Consider the following 17588-nt stretch of genomic DNA (forward strand, 5'->3'; position numbering starts at 1 on the left):
GCTTTTTTCTTTTTGCTTATGTGGTGCTGAGGAATCGAACCCAGGGCCTCATGCATGCAAGGCAAGCGCTCTACCACTGAGCCACCTTCCCAGCCCCAGCCCTCTTCTGTAATAAGACTGGTTAGAATCACGAAGGGTTTATCAGGTTAGCTTTCCACAAGCTGGCAAACAAGCAGGCATAGCTCTGGTCTTTTCTATCCTCTATGTTCAGAAGAAGGGGAAAGTGTTTTGTACCCGTGCCATACAAGAATGGGAAACACAAAAAGTTACATTTTTTATGGTGCTACAGTATATGAGATAAAAATTGAAGACCTTTATTATTATTTTTTTCTAACGCAAAGAAAAGCATTATTCAAGCTTCCTTTGGAGGAACTTTAAAGACAACTAGGACAGTGTTAGATTCAGAATTGCATATAGAAGGTAATGGAGATCTGAGGAACTTGGTTTGGAACTGCCAAAACAAGAAGTGACAATATTAGTTACTTAGGAGGCTGAACTCCAGAGGACTGAAGTTCAAAGTCCACCTGGGCAGAACAGTCTGAGAAACAGTCTGAGGGCTAATTAACAGCAAAAAGCAAGGCTGGGGGCTGGGAATGTGGCTTAGTGGTAGAGTGCTTGCCTACCTAGCATGCTTGATGCCCTGGGTTCAATTCCTCAATACACATAAACAGAAAAAGCCGAAGTTGTGCTGTGGCTCAAGTGGTAGAGCACTCTCCTGAGCAAAAAGAGACTCAGGGACAATGCCTCCTCCCCCCCCCAAAAAAAAAGAAAAAAACAAGCAAGGCTAGGCTGGGTGCTGGTGGCTCACCCCTATAATCCTAGCTACTCAGGAGGCTGAGATCTGGGGATCACTGTTCAAAGCCAGCCCAGGCAAGAAAGGCTCACACATTTATCTCCAATAAACTATCAAAAAGCCAGAAGTGGAGCTGTGGCTCAAGTGGTAGAGGGCTATACTTGAGCAACATAGCTCAGGGACAGCACCAGGCCCTGAGTTCAAGTCCCAGGAGTAGCACACAAAAAAGCAAGACTAGAGACACAGCTCAAGTGGTAGAGCACCAGTAAAGTAAGCAGAGGATAAAATTCAAACACCAGTACTGCCAAAAAATAATAATAAGAGAGAGGAGGCAAGCTCACAGTCCTAAATTCACATTATAACCTGGTAGAACTGTATTACTGAAATAATTAGTTTTCAGTCTTCCAGACAAAAATTAAGGAAATATTCTGGGACCAGAAGCACAAAATATATGAAAAAATTACTGATAAAAACATAACAGGGGGCTGGGAATGTGGCTTAGTGGTGCTAGCATGCATGAAATCCTGGGTTCCATTCTTCATTATCACATAAACAGAAAAAGCTGGAAGTAGTGCTGTGGCTCAAGTGACAGAGAGCTAGCCTTGAGCAAAAGAAGCTCAGGAACAATGCCCAGTCCTGAGTTCAACCCCAGGACTGGCAAAAACAACAAAAACGAAAACAAAAATACCCAAAAGCCTAACAGGGCCCAGTGCCCCGTGACTTATACCTGTAATCCTAGCTACTCAGGAGGCTGAGATTTGAGGATTGAAGCCAGCCTAGGCAGGAAAGTCCATGAGGCTGTTATCTTCTTCAATTAATCACCAAAAAAACAGAAGTGGAGCATTGGCTTAAGTGTGTAGTGCTAGTCTTGAGCTATAAAGCTAAAGGACAGCACCCAGGCCCTGAAGGTTCAAGCCCCAGTACTACCACAAAACAAATGAACAACAACAAAAATAACCCACACCGAATAGAAAGAGAAGGTACTGATGGACTCCACTAGACCTAGAAGAAAGGGGTCACAGATGGTAGGCCCAGACCTATACTCTTCCAAACCAAAAGCAGAAAAGTTAGTTTTTACTTAACAATTTCCTAATTGAAACTATAATCCAGAATTCCCAAGTCACAGGACTAATATTGGTTACAGAATTAATATTATGAGGTCATAAGTAAAAATTCAAAATATCCTGTCTTCAAAGCATGAAAACTACAAATCATGGGAGTAGTTAATATGGGTTCATTAAATTAACTAGGTGATGCGATCATTGTCACTCTTCAAAAATGAAACATGCACTGTACCTGAGATAGCTTCCAAAATAAGCAACAATATTTGGGTGTTTACAGTCTTTCATCATGATAATTTCTTGCTGCACAACTGCAAAGTCTTCTCCTAGAATAAAACACACGGGTGTTGAATGTCAGTAGGTAAGTTTCAAAATGCTCATTTATTTTAAAACAAAGTAGGAAAGTAATTGTATCTATAAATACCTGTCACAAGTTATAAATAAAATACAACTGGTAAATTAATTTTTTTAATTTTTTTTTAGTGCCAGTCCTAGGGCTTAAACTCAAGGGCCTGGGCACCATCCTTGAGCTTTTTTGCTCAAGGCTAGTGTTCTACCACTTGAGTCATAGCTCTACTTTCAGCTTTTTGGTAGTTAACTGGAGATAAGAATCTTAGACTTTCCTACCTGGACCTGGCTTTGAACTGAATTCCTCAGATGTCAGCCTCCTGAGTAGGTAGGATTTCAGGCATGAGCCACCAGTGCCAGCTTGGGACTGCTTTTAGTGACAATTTCAGTCCTGACTTGAAAGTATATATCACAGTGATTTAAATTATGAGCCCTCACTTAACGTATGTAAATGTTACAATGAAATGCCTTTGCACAATTAATTTTTGCTAATAGAAACGTTACAAAAGAATTTTTTAAAAGTATGAACTCTGAGCCAGGCGCTGGTAGCTCATGCCTGTAATCCTAGCTACTCAGGAGGCTGAAGACTGAGGATTGCAGTTCAAAGCCAGCCCGGGCAGGAAAGTTCTTGAGACTCATCTCCAATTAACCACCAGAAAGCCAGAAGTGGCGCTGTGGCTCAAGTGGTAGAGCATTCACCACATTCACCTTGAGCTGAAGAGATCAGGGACAGTGCCAAGGCCCAGAGTTCAACCCCACAACTGACAAAAAAAAAAAAAAAAGAACTCTGGTTCAACTTTGTGGATTTAAATCTTACTATACTGTGTGACTGTGGGCAAACTGCCTGACCTTTTTTGCCAATCTGTTACCAAGGCAAAGTAACAACCTATCTCTGGGGCCATTCTTAAAAAATGCTCAAAAGGGGCTGGGAAGGTGGCTCAGTGGTAGAGCACTTGCCTTGCATGCCTGAGGCTCTGGGTTCGATTCCTCAGCACCACATAAGCAAAAAGAAAAAAGCAGAAGTGGTGCTGTGGCTCCAGTGGTACAGTGCTAGCCTTGAGCTGAAGAGAGGAGGGACAGCACCCAGGCCCAGAGTTCAGGCCCCACGACCGGACCCCCACAAAAAAAATGCTCTAAAGAATGCCTGGCACAGAGTACTTTCTCTATAAACACTGTTATTACTATTATGCCTTGGGAATGGTCATCAATATAATCTATTACTATTTTCCTCTATTACTAAGTGACATTAAATTAATTTTAGCATAAAAATATTTTTTTAAGTTAGGGCTGCATTGTTGGTTCACCAAATGTGTTAAATATATTAGCACCGCTTCTTGGTTGTGCTGTGATACTTACATTCTGGCAGTACTTTATCAGACAACCCATAAACATAGATCTATCCTGTATTATTTAGTGCCTTTTTCCAACTGTGTTAGGATGCAAGAATGGTCTTGTATCTGAGACTGGTCAGACATTTAGAAAATAATCTGTTTTCTACTCCCTGTCTGCCCAAGCGAGATCTGGAAATCCTATAGCAGTGTCACATGCTATGGCTACTCAATGGACATTTGTCTTGGAGAGAAACAGAACTGTTGGAATGCAAATATTGCATACCAGACTGTGCAGAAAGAAATAAAAGTGCTTACATGTAAAACAAAGCAGTCTGTACTCCTAATTCAATTTTAAGAGTATTTAAATTTAAAAGCATTATAACCTATGAGTCTGATAAGTATATTAGTAGCAAAGTAAAAGTAGGTTTTTTAAACCAAATTCTGCTCAAATTTTAAGTATGAGGTTATTAGGGAAAGCCTTGACATTTCTGCTCTTGGCATTTTCCTGTTGTAAATAAAACATTGGTCTAGATTAACTGTGATTCATTTGAACACAGTATTAAAACCTATCTTACTGTCCCAGTTACAAGGGACAATATTATCTGCTTGCTAATTTCTACAAAGATGTATGCCCCCAAATCTAAAGTCTCCAAGGAGGCTTCTTGCTCGCTAGCTAGGTGCTCTACCATTTAAGCCACATATCTAGCTCTTTCTGCTTTAGTTATTTTGGGGGGATAGGATCTTGCCCTTATGTTCATCTGGTTGGGACAACAATATGCCTACTTATACTTTCTTGGGTAGCTGGAATGACAGGTGTACACCACCATACTAGCCATTGATTAAAATGGGCATAATAAGGTTTTTGGTTATTGTTTGTTTTTGCTGTTGCTGCCCTCAAACTGATTCTTCTGATCCTGATTCTTGAGTAGTTGAGAAAACAAGTGTAAACCATCAAGTCCACATAAGAAACTGGGAACTTTTAGGGTCTTAAAAATTCAAAAGATCACTAAACTAAAATGCTCTTATTAAGAATTCCAGATTTACTTCAAGAAGAAATTAAATATAGGCTGGGAATGTGGCTTAGTGGTAGATTGCTTGTCTAGCATGCATGAAGCCCTGGATTTGATTCCTCACTACCACATAAATGGAAAATACCAGAAGTTGTGCTGTGGCTCAAGTAGTAAAGAGTGCTAGCCTTGAGCAAAAGAAGCTCAGAGATAGTGCCCAGGCCCTGAGTTCAAGCTCCAGGACTGGCAAAATAAATACATAAATTAAATTACATCCTAACACTAAGAATTCCTTATTTTCTTCTTTTAAGAAGAGAATTAAGTTAAAAAAATAATGTTCATAAAGGGACTATGGGGCTAATACCAATTTTCTTGGATGTACTGAGTTTTTTGGAAGTTCTAAGCTTTTGCTTTCTTACTCACTCTGAAATTGAAGACTTCTGTGATCTATTGTGCTTCATCATATATAATCAAGATTAATCTAGTAAGAGTAAGGGTATGACTTTTGATAGTTAGAGGGAAGAAACTCTCTTTATGGGGGAGGTCTGAAAGTCATTAGTGGTCATAATGCAAACTCAAAGTAAGCCAATCACAGAATAAAGCTCATCTATGAAAAACATTGAAGAGAAAAACTGAGCTACTGAGCTGCTAAACAAACAAACAAACAAACAAAAAACCCTCTCTGTATGATTTAAGCCATCTGTAGTAGGGATTTCTCTCTTACTTATAAGTAAAAGCATCACAACTTGTTAACTCTGCACATACAATAGCTTTATTCTGCTACATCCATGGCCTCACTACAATAAAATCCTGTAGGATAGAATCTTTTGTATCCTTAGCATCTGATATGTTACAGAAAGAACTGTTGGCTAAATGTACTTATAACACCATGTAATTCCTCTCTGTAGGACTATAAACAAGGAATAGCAACTTTAGGTTTAGTTTTTTTCAATTATATATGCTATCAGCAATTAATAGCCTCTTTCTCATTCCTCTGATTTTATTAAAAAACAATTAGTAGCTTGTGTATGTGCACATGCATGCACACTAGTATTGGGGCATGAACTCAGATAACTCAACCACTGAGAGGTAAACTGGAGGTAAGAGTGTCTCACAAGCTTTCTTGCCCAGGTATGAACCACGATTCTCAGAACTCAGTTTCCTGAATAGCTTTGGTTACAGGCATGAACCACTGGCAACTGGCTTTAAAGTTTTAAGTCACATTTTTTCCAATGAAATGCTATAGATCCTGTTAATCAATTCCATGATGACAATAGTAAATTCAATATTTTCATGGGAAAAAATCCAAAGAAAAATTCCATATATTTAATTTTTAAAGACAACTGAAAAATACAAATTTAGATAGCAAAAAAGAAAGTAGAACTTAATACATCAGTAACCCAAAGAAGCTGAATGTCGATTTCCAAAACTTTCTTCAAAGTGTCTAAGAAATAGACTCCAAAGATGAAAATTAAGCTAAAAAAATTTTTAATATGCCTAATTGGGACTTTGAAAAGCAGAAGGTTAAGCCAGACAACCCATGAAAACACTTTCCAATTCTGAAAGTCTTGAGTTTTTGACAAAAATTGTAGACACTAAAGTATTTCACCTTTCAGAAAATGTACTCCCTTATCAAATACAAACCAAACTGGAGGAACAGGCCAGGCTACCAGTATAAACTAAGAATTCGGCAGAAAAAATAAACTAATATATGTTATGTTCTGAGAATTTAAATGGTACATGGTAAATGTTCACTAAATGATAACTATTTATAGCAAAGCGAATGAATCATGTCCTAAGTCTTCTTCTGAAACCTGTAAATGTTATTTTATGTGGTGAAAGGGATTTGCACATATTATTAAATTAAGGATGCGTAAGGGGGAAGATTATCCTGAGTTATCCAGGCAGTCTGACAAGGGATGCAAGATGCAGGCAGAGCAGATGGAAAAAGAGACTAAAAGTTAGAGAATACAGCTCTAGAAAAGGCAAAGAAACAGATTCTCCCTTAGAACCTCCTGAGGGAATGTGACCTGGCTGACATAGTGATTTTGATCCAGTAAAAATCATTTCTGACTTCTAAAAACACACACACACACACACACACACACACACACACACACACACTATCCAGCCAAAAATAGGGGTAAAATTTAAACCTTAAGGTTAAAATTCAGGGGCTGGGAAGGTGGCTCAGTGGTAGAGTGCTAGCCTTGAGCTGAAGAGCTGAGGGACAGCGCCTGGGCCCAGAGTTCAGGCCCCATGACCGGACCCCCCCAAAAAAAATTAAAAAAAAAAGATTAAAATTCAAGGTTCTCCATGAAGTATTACCAATCTGTTTTCTACTTCTAATTTCCCACTGTGCCCAAATACAAACTCTGATTTCCTAAACAGGCCTTGCATAATAACACAACCTGTGCTATTATACTGTTTTGTATGAATATATTTTATCTCCTATTCCACTTAGCCTCCATGGCTAAATTTAACTCTTCCTTCCCTAGTTAGCAAAGTGAAATGGGCCTTACATCTATGGAACCAGACAGATGATTAGGATATACCAGCTCTTCAGTCCTATTTCATATCTGTTCACTGATACTCTCTAACCAGAATAAACAATCAGAGAACTATTCAATGACCAGTAAATATAGACTTTCTAGTCACAGTCACTAATATTCCTTACTGCCAACACAGCATGTAAGCACATACAGATGCAGATACATAGACACGGATACACACATACATACACACTACTCAAACACTAGTTTTTGCATTGAGTAAAAGCTCTTGAATTCTAAATTAAGTACTAAACATTCTTGAAGCTAAATCACTAATCAAACAGAGTTGAAAATAAATAATGCAGAATACAAAGCTCTTTGTCATTTACCTTTTTACTTTTGAACATTATTACCTTTTAGTGGGTAAATTTCTAATCTCCAGTGTAATCAGGCTCAAGTTCATAATGATCTAATATATCAAAGAGTGGCCAACCCAGCACTAACAACCTTTGATTATTACAGATTGTAAGTGATTTAACAATCACTCTATTCATAATTACAATAAACACCATGCAGCATGGAATCAACAACTGCTGGTAAGGGATCTCTTCAAGCCTATTCACACACCCAAGAGAAATAGGACAATGTGTCCCTACTGACTTGCAGCTCTATGATGAAAAATGAGAAATAAAGAGCCTTTCGACATGACACAAACAAGGCCACACTAAAGCTACCAGCACAACTGTTAACTGCAGCATTATTTACCACAATCAAGATAAGGAATCAAACCAGATACCCTCAATGAACAAACAGATCAAGAAAATGTGGTGTGTATACATACACACACACACACACACACAATCAAATTCTACTCATCCATCAGAAAGAATGATATTGCACATTTGTAAGGAAATGGAAAAAACTTGCACATTGGATGTTAAAAGACATGATAAATTATACTGGACTCTATAGAAAACAGTGAGACTAAAGGAGGATACTCTTAGGAGAGGACCACAGAGGCTCAATAGCTATGTGCATATGATCATATAAAATGATGTTTATTGTAATGAACTCTAACAAATGCCAACAATAGGGTTTTTGTTACTATTTCTCCTTTGTTGCTGTTTTTGTTTTTTGTATCTTTTGTCTTACATTTAAACTTATCTATTTTGGGAAGGTAAGGAGGAGCACAGAAATGGTGGGACAAAGGGTGAACAAATGAAGCAGTGGTATTCACTGGACACTATGTTGAAAATTAACTGAGTAGGGACAGGTTGGAAAAACTGGGGGAGAGAAAGGGAAGGGGTGACATTATTCAAAAAGAAATGTACTCTTGACCTGACTTATGAAGCTGTAACCCCTCTGTATATTACCTTTATAATAATAATAAAAAAGAATGAAAAGGTTGATATGAAATGTTTATAAAATGTAACTTTGAGAATTAATGAAACAATTGTAGGATAGGCCCTACTGGTACCTTGTAAGTACCACTTTTTAAGTTTTGCCCTATAATTTACTATACAGTGCTCTCATGAAAACAATTATTTTCCCACTTTAAATTTCTCTGCTTATTAATCCCAGAATTTTTATTGTTTTGGAAATGACTAGGTTTCTTCATTTGGAAAAGTTTCTCCAAGATTCTACCTAATCAATCACTCATCCATCCAATTTATATTCTATTTTAAAAACAGATGCTATAATAAGTACTTATCACTCTAAAATTCTAAATCTAAGTTACTAAAAAATAATTCAAGAGACATATTATATAGAGTTATAATTTGTTAGAACATGAAAGTTCAAAAGTATATGTATATGAGTTCTATTCTCCCAGCCAGTCCTGGATATGAGCACGCATTGATCCATTCATTCTTCTTTCTTTTTGAGACAGGGTCTTGTTATGTAGCTTTGGCTGTCCTTAAACTAGAGACCCTACCACCTTAGCTGGAATTACAGCATGTGCCACTGAACCCAGTGTCACCTGATTTATTTTGTCTCTGGGTTGGCTTTGAACTTAGAATCTCAGATCTCAGCCCAGGGCCATCTCATCCAAGGGAAGAGTTATTATAAGTTAATACTCTAGGAAGAGTACAGCTACAGTGAGTGATATTTATTATTTGTGTGTGTGTGTGTGTGTGTGTGTTTGTGCCCATGCGCACGCACATGCACATGCGTGCCAGTCCTGAGACTTGGATACTGACTCTGAGCTAGTACTCTACCACCTGAGCAACAGCTCCACTTACACCACTTTGGTGGTTAACTGGAGATAAAGAGTCTTACAGACTTTCCTGTCTGGGCTGACTTGGACCTGCAATCCTCAGATCTCAGCCTCCTGAATAGCTAGGCATGAACCATCGGTACCCAGCGACACCAACATTTAAATAATGCAGTGTTTGGATAGGCTCTGAGCAAAGCAAAGTTGCAGCAGGACTGTACTACAAAGTGAACACCTCTCTTAGGAAGTTAAGACAGATGCAGGCACTATGCCCAGAAAGCCCTTATCTGAAGCTCTGCATCTGACTTGTAAATCAACACCATTTTTCTATGTCAAAGTTGCTGGGTTTTTCCAGAGAAGAGTGTGACACTTTATTCTTGCTAATATAATTTACACAGCCAAGTTTCAGACAGGTTAATATTCTGAGGAACAAAGTTTCTAAGTAAGAAAAGAAGCCATGGTGGCCACCTAATCTTTGATAAGGGAGCCAAATTATCAAACAGAAGAAAGACAGCTTCTTCAACAAATGGTGCTGGCAGAATTGGCTATACACATGTAGAAAACTGAAGTTAGATCCTTGTATATCACCTTACACCAGAATCAACTCCAAATGGATCAAAGACCTCGATATATGAGCAGATATCCTGAAAATATTATAGGAGGTGATACAGGATGCACTAGGCTTCCTTAGCACAGGTTGAAACTTTCTAAAGATCCAGAAACAACAAATCAAAGAAAGGTTAGATTAATGGGATTGCATTAAACTACAGAGCTTCTGCACGGCAAAGGACTTAGCTAGCAAGATAAACAGAAAGCCCATAGGTTAGAAGATCTTCATTAGCTATAATACAGACAAGGACTTCATATAAAGAATATACCTAGAGCTCAAAAAATTAGCCTCCCCAATGAAAAATCCTCAAAGAAACAATGACCCCATTAATAAGTGGGCTAAAGAATTAAAAAGAGACGTCTCTAGAGAGGAAATAAGAACAGCCAATAGACACATGAAGAAATGTTCAACAACTCTCTGGCCATAAAAGAAATGCAGATCAAAACAAGTTTGAGATTCTACCTCACCCCAGTCAGAATGGCCATTATCAAGAAAACATAATAGTAGTTGCTGGCAGGGCTGTGGCCAAAAAGGAACACTACTACACTGTTGGTGGGAACGTAAATTGGCTCAACCACTCTGGAAAACAGTATGGAGGTTCCTCAAAAGACTACACATAGAGCTCCCCTATGACCCAGCAATCCCACTGCTGGGCATTTATCAAAGTGACCACAAACAAGGTCACACTAAAGCCACCACCACAACTATATTCATAGCAGCATTATTTACCATAACTAAGATATGGACCCAACCCAGATGCCCTAAGTAGATGAATGGATCAAGAAAATGTGGTATATATGCACAATGGAATTCAATGCTTCCATCAGACGGAATGACATCACCCCATTCATAAGGAAATGGAAAGACTTGGGAAAAATCATATTAAGTAAGCCAGACCAGATCCAAAGAAACATAGGTTTCCATGGTTTCCCTCATTTGTAATAAGTAGTATATGTCTAGGATAGTCCTAGCAGAGGATCAAAATAGCTCAACAGCTATGTACATATGACCATATAAAATGATGCTAATCGATATGAATTCCAAGATATGGAAACAAGAGGGGTTTCTTTTTTTTAAAACATACTATGTGAAGTTACTTCTTTTTTCTTTAGTTTTTCTTCCCTTTGGTTTATCCTGTTGTTGCTGTTTTTGATTTTGGTACCTTGTGTCTTATATATACGTTTATCTGATTTGGGGAAGGGAAGGGGAACAACAAAATGGTGAGACAAAGGACAAAGGGTGAATCAATGCAGCAGCAATACTCACAAGACACTCGCTATGTTGGAAATGAGCTTTACAATTGTCATGAGGGGAATGGAGAGAGGGAAAGTGGGAGAAAAATGTTGGACAAGAAATATACTCATTATCTTACATATAACTATAACCCCTCTGTAATCACCTTTACAATAAAATTAAATTTAAATTTTAAAAAAAACAAGCTACATTGACTCAAAGAGGATTTCTGTTATATTTGATAGTTAATAGTTTTGTTTTGGTTTTGGTGCTGCTCCTGGGGCTTGAACTCAAGTGCTTAGACACTGTCCTTGACTTTTTTGCTCAAGTGTAGTGCTTATCCACTTGAGCCACAGCTCCACTTCTGGCTTTTTGGTGGTTAATCGGAGATAAGAGTCTCATGAACTTTCCTGCCTGTGCTGACATCAAACCTCAATACTCAAATATCAGTCTCCTAAGTACTTAGAATTACAGGTGTAAGCCACCAGCCTTTGGCTCAAACAATTTCCTTTCCAGTGAGGATTTTATGTTTGTTATTCTGACACATGGCAAGGCAGATTTTTACTCTGTCACTTACTTGAGATTCCTGTGACCTAAGAATCCTGTTCTATTTTATTTCCCAGTGTGAAGAACAACTTGCTATTTGTACTGATTACATTCTACTCTTCAGAAAGTTTATTTGCTGGTTTTTCTCCAAGAATGTCTGATTTAGGCATGATATTCATTTACAGTATTTAATGTAAATACATGACTTAGCTCATTAAGTGATGATCTATCACCAAAGATTTTTCATTTACTAGCTCTAGTAAATACACACACACATACATACACACACACACACACACACACACACACACACACACACACACACACATCTGAATTTTACTTAAGACAGCAGATTCTGGAGCTGGATTGCCAGGCTTCAAATACTAGTTCTATACTAATTAGGGCAAAGTACTGCAACTTTTTGCACTTCAGTTTCCTTACTATAAAAAACAGTGATAATGAGCTGGGCAGGTGACTCAGTGGTAGAGTGCTTGCCTGCATGCATGAGGCCTTGGGTTCAATTCCTTGACACCACATAAGCAGAAAAAGCCAGAAGTGGCACTGTGGCTCAAGTGGTAGAACGCTAGCCTTGAGCTGAAGAGCTGAGGACAGCACCCAGGCCCAGAGTTCAGGCCCCACCACTGACAAAACAAACAAACAAACAAACAAAAAAGCAGTCATAATAATATAGGGATTAAATGAGCCAATACATAGAAAGCACTTAGTGTGTGGCATGAATTAAGTTTGAATAAAAGTTATTTAGTAGTAATAAATATCATAGTTTAAACTAACTCATCTGGTTTTCTATTTTAGTCTCCATATCTTTCCTGGTAACCTGATTTATCCATTAAGAGTTTCCTGTTCCTACCAGGTGCCAGACAATATAGCCGGCATTGAAAACCTTGTAAGAAGATAGCTAAGATATCTGCATTTACAGAAGCAGCACCACCACATTCTCACCAACAATTCTCTTTTTTAATGTTAAAATCATGCCTCATGATGAGGAGATGCCAGGCTCCTGAATGAGACAGTTGAGTTCTTTTAGGACAAATACCATGCTTCCCTCTTGGCTCACTATATCCTTAACTGAAAGTGTCTTTTTGTTGTGTATTTTAAATTTTATTGTAAAGGTAACATACAGAGGGGTTCCAGTTACATAAGTCAGATAATAAGTATATTTCTTTTTAAATAGTAGGAAGGGTCTATACACTTAACTTGTAGCATTTTCAGCTTCCTAATTCTTGACTATCTTCCTTATATTTCTCCATGCCTTATTTTACCTATTGACACATTTATAGTTCTCCTCCATCATCCCATTCACACAAATATAGCAAAAAACCCATAGATTAAAAAAAGAAACCTGAGACATACCAATTATTTTCAATATATAGTTTGTAATTCTTTTTGTCAGGCACAGTAGCTCAAGCTTACATATCTGGCTACTTGGCAGGCAGAAAAAGGAGGATCACAGTTTAAAGTTAGCCCATGCAAGAAAGTTAGCAAAATCCAATCTTAAAGAAGTGGGTATGGAGATGTATAGCAATGTGGGAGGTGTATGTAAGAAGACAGCAGTTCAAAGTTAGTCTCGATAAGAACTTGAAAACCTATCTGAAAAAAAAAAAAGCAAAAAGGACTGGGGGGCATGGCTCAAGTGGTAGAGCTCTTGCTTAGTAGGTGCAAGGTTCTGCATTCAAACCCATGTCACCTTGTCCCTAAAAAAGAAACTCTAATTGCCAATACTACTGTGGTTATATATATTTATTCTCTTTAAGGTATATTTTAAAGTCATGAGGTTTACTCATTTCAAGAGATGTTTTTAGTAACTTTACCAAGTTTTGCAGCCATCAGTATACCCTCATAAGATTCATGTCCATCAACAATCTACTGATCTACCTCCAACATGTCAGTAACAATAATCTACTTTCTAACAATGTTTGCCTTTTCTAAGCATTTCACATAAACAGAATTATACAATATGCAATTTCTTGTGTGTAGCTCCTTTCATTTAGCACATTGTTTAGTTCATGTTTAAGCATGTACTAGTTTAAGCATGTATTCTATTATACATAACACATTGTGTCTACTCATTATCAGTCAGAACTCCAAGTTTGAGTATTATAAGAAATGCTGCTATGGCTGGTTGCTGGTGGCTCATGCCTGTAAGGTTCCAGGAAGCTAAAACCTAAGGATCATGGGTCAAGGCCAGCCTGGGTAGAAAAGTCTGCAAAACTCCATATCTGATTAACTAGCAAAAAAGTAGCCTGGACTGGAGGCATGGCTCAAGTGGATGAAAAAGCCAAGTGAGAGTACGAGGGCCTGAGTTCAAGCCTTAGTAAGGCACTGGAAAAAGAAAAGAAATGCTGCTATGAACAATTATGATTAATACAGAAGTCAGTGTGCAGTTAGATATGAGAGACTAGACCATTATGGCACATTTCTGTTTAACATGTTAAGAAATGCAAAACTACTTTCCAAAGTGGCATCACCATCTTACATTTCCATCAATAGTATAGTATGATTTGTTTGTGGCTATATTTTGAATTCTTATCCTCTCTCTCTCTCTCTCTCTCTTTCTCTCCCTCTGACTCCTCGACAGATACAGACAGCTCAACCTGATAGAATGTTTGGGATCTGATTCCAAATGACAAGAGAGTAGAAGAGACTACTCAATACTGCTGAAACAAGGTTAGCAGTGGTGGTAGTAATATTAATACCAGCCACTACTAAAGCACATACTTCGTGCCAGGTTTCGAAGTAGATGCTTTGGACTTTATCCTAATCCCTACAACAACTTGAAGAAGTAAATACTATCATGATCTCCATTTTAGACATGAAAAAAAAGTTCAAGAAAGTTTACATAATGTAGTCAAGTCTAGATTAGAATCAGTAATCTGCCTTTCAAGTTTGAGCTCTTAACCACGCAACCACGCTCACCAATAAATGATCATTTCTCCCAAAACACAAACTAAAGAAATTAAACAGAAAAATTCAAAGTGGCTTCTACAAAAATCTAAATAGGGAATCTAATGTTAATTATATTTACATATTTATCTAATACACACATATAGGTAATCACCCTTCTTTCTCCGGGTGGTATAATATGAATGATTTTTATTTTGCTTTTAGCTGCACATTCTACTTTTAATATATTGATAAAATATACTGATAGTGAACATTTGGCAATGTTGAAGATATTAATCAGAAAGCAATTGACTTGATGGACAATAACATTTTAAATTTCTAATTTTTAAGAGAATTTTAAGGTATACTGAGTGAGTTCTATGTTCAGTGCTGGGAGTGCAAATTTGATAGCAACCTGGAAACAAAGAACAGCCATGTCTAGAATGACAAAACAGTTGCTATAAAGACTTCAGGAGAGCTATTCCTTCAGGCATCATCTTAATTATGTCAGGGCTCAGGGGAAGCTTCCTCAAAGAGAAGACATTTCACTGATTTGAAAGAACGATGTATGTTAGAATCATCAAGTAACTTATCTACTTAATTGCCCTCAGATTTCACCAACATCAAATGCCCTGCTTAGATTCCTTATAAATTTAGGAGTAGGAGACTCAGGGAAAACAAATCTTGGTCATGTGATATTAGAATGCTATTAAGACTGTTCAAAATCTATAAATACATATAACTGAAAAACTTTTTTACTCATTATATGTACACCTGGATTTTTATAGAAAAAGTTTGCCCATTCCTGAAAAATCTCTGAGTGGATTTCTCTTTATACTGAAGCTTCTACCTAACTGCAGAAGAATTCATTTAGACACTATCCCCGTTATTTGCTGTTATAGTAGGAAAAGAGAGTGGGAGGGCTTTCTGGGAGATGATAGGTAATAATGAGTAGTTATCACAGAAAGATGTAGGTTATCATAGTTAGTTATCACAGAAAGAGGAAGGCAGAGAAATCCAAGGGGGAAATATAGTTAAAATCTAACAACATACTGAACAGCTCTAAAAGACTTTACAATAAGCCATTGAAATTGGAAGGTATTACTGTTACGATATTAATGACATAGTGGTGTGTGGGTTGAATGAGAAACCTGAGACTCCAAGAGCCTGCAGTCTGGAGACAAAGTGCTAGGCTACAACTTCCCAAATCTCAGTTCAGTTCTTCCCATTGCATCATATCACCTTTTCAACAGGGGACAGCGTTAGCCTAGAAACACACCACATCAATGTGTTCCAAGTTAGTATCTTCAGAAGAAACCTTTCCTCTATTATTTTGGGGGAAGGTGTACGCCAGTCTCAAAGAAGTGGAGGAAAAAGCAGATAACTTGTTCTGTTACCAAAAGATGTTGGGAAAAATAAGAGAAGGTTAACTAAACATGTTTAACCTATGCCTCAGCCTTTCACGGTGGCCCACTCCTGTAATCAGGAGATGGAGGCAGGAAGGATGCAAATTCCAGGCCAGCCTGAGCTCCCTAGCAAGACCTTGTCTCACTAAACCAAGAAATTAAATAAGCCTTAAGTTATCCAATGACTTTTGAGCAACTAGAAACATTAACATTCAAATAAGTTACCTGGTTCCAATTTAATTACTTTAATTGCTGCTAATTCACCAGTGTTAACATTCCGGGCCTAAAAAAAAAAAAAAAGAAAAGATTATGAAAAAAAGCTTTATAAAATGACATTCTAGTTATTGTTTGTTTTCATTTATATGAAGTGTTCTTAAAGCAAAAACTACAGAAGTAATTTATATTTATAAAACAAACTACTATACCCTCCGTCCACAGTGAACTGCAGTACTGACTCACACACCAACCTAATATCAGCAACAAAAGCTAATACACAGACCTAAGTATTTATGTACTAGAAAATATTTAAGTGGTTTGATTAAGGCTATTTATTCCTCAGAACACTCTTACAAAGAAGCATAATAATAATACTATTCCCATGCTGCAAAGGAGGAAAGAGAAGCATAGAGAATCTAAAGAACTCATCATGGTCACCTGCCTGGTAAATGACAGTACTAACATTCCAACCCAGGCAGTCTGACTCCATTCAAAATAAATGTATTTAAGATGACCAAGTATACATATTTGTAATTTAAAAAGCATTTAAAAATCAATACATAATATTAGATTGCTAGTATTAACTACTGTATAATTATTTTCTTTTTTTTATTGTGAAAATACTGTACAGAGGGGTCACAATTACATGGGCAAGATAACGAGTACATTTCTTATCAAGCATTATAGCCTCCTCCTTTGTTTCCCCTTCCCATCCCTTTCCATCCTCCCCCCCCCCAACAAAGTTGTAAAGTTCGTTTTCGACCTAACGACTTGTACTTCTCATTGTTGCAATGGGTCCACCTGTATCCCTATTTAAACGACTTGTTTTTCCCCTTCCCCTCCACAAATTTGTATAATTATTTTAAATAAGTAGAAACTTTCAATTTGTACAACTTTGCCAGCTTAAAATACTTCAGATACTTCATATTTTAAAATGTAAATTAGTTTTCATATCAACCAATGGAGAATATAAACACTTCCTTGATCACTGGAAGATCACACACCTGACCAGGATCATTCTAATTTGAACCACTTTAGAACTGGAAATTCTGTTAACTAAGGAATACTTCTAAGAATACTAGGACATTAAAAATATCAGCGAAAAATCTAGGAAAGTGGATAGAAGCATAGCCATCACAAAAATACTTTTGTGTCTTAGAGCTTGAATTCAGGGACTAGGTGCTGTCCCTGAGCTTTTTTTGCTCAAGGCTAGTACTCCATCACTTTGAGTCACAGCTCCACTTCCGATGTGGGGGTTGTTAATTGGAGAAAAGAGTCTCACAAACTTTCCCATCCTGGCTGGCTTTGAACTGTGATTCTAAGAGCTGAGCCTCTTGAATAACTAGGATTACTGGGCTTAAATACATCCTTTTAGCTTGAAGAAAAAGGTATTTAAAAATCTCATGCACCAGGCACTGGTGGCTCATGCCTG

At 37.5% G+C, this 17588-nt stretch overlaps 1 protein-coding gene across 3 annotated transcripts in view; it reads right to left on the reverse strand.

Moving 5' to 3' along the window:
* Positions 1–16219, reverse strand: part of Map4k3 (mitogen-activated protein kinase kinase kinase kinase 3) — a 101234-nt gene extending 85015 nt beyond the window's left edge. For all 3 annotated transcript variants that reach the window (XM_013017988.1, XM_013017987.1, XM_013017986.1), the window contains exons 1-2: positions 16166–16219; positions 2090–2180 (exon numbers count right to left, since the gene is read on the reverse strand). In XM_013017988.1, the coding sequence (XP_012873442.1) occupies positions 2090–2145 (56 nt within the window). In that variant the 5' untranslated portion in view covers positions 2146–2180; positions 16166–16219. The remainder of the gene's footprint in view (positions 1–2089; positions 2181–16165) is intronic.
* Positions 16220–17588: the final 1369 nt, after the last annotated feature.

This window comes from Dipodomys ordii, unplaced genomic scaffold (assembly GCF_000151885.1).
Source record: "Dipodomys ordii isolate 6190 unplaced genomic scaffold, Dord_2.0 Scaffold37, whole genome shotgun sequence".
In the NCBI taxonomy this organism is placed as follows: Eukaryota; Metazoa; Chordata; class Mammalia; order Rodentia; family Heteromyidae; genus Dipodomys; species Dipodomys ordii.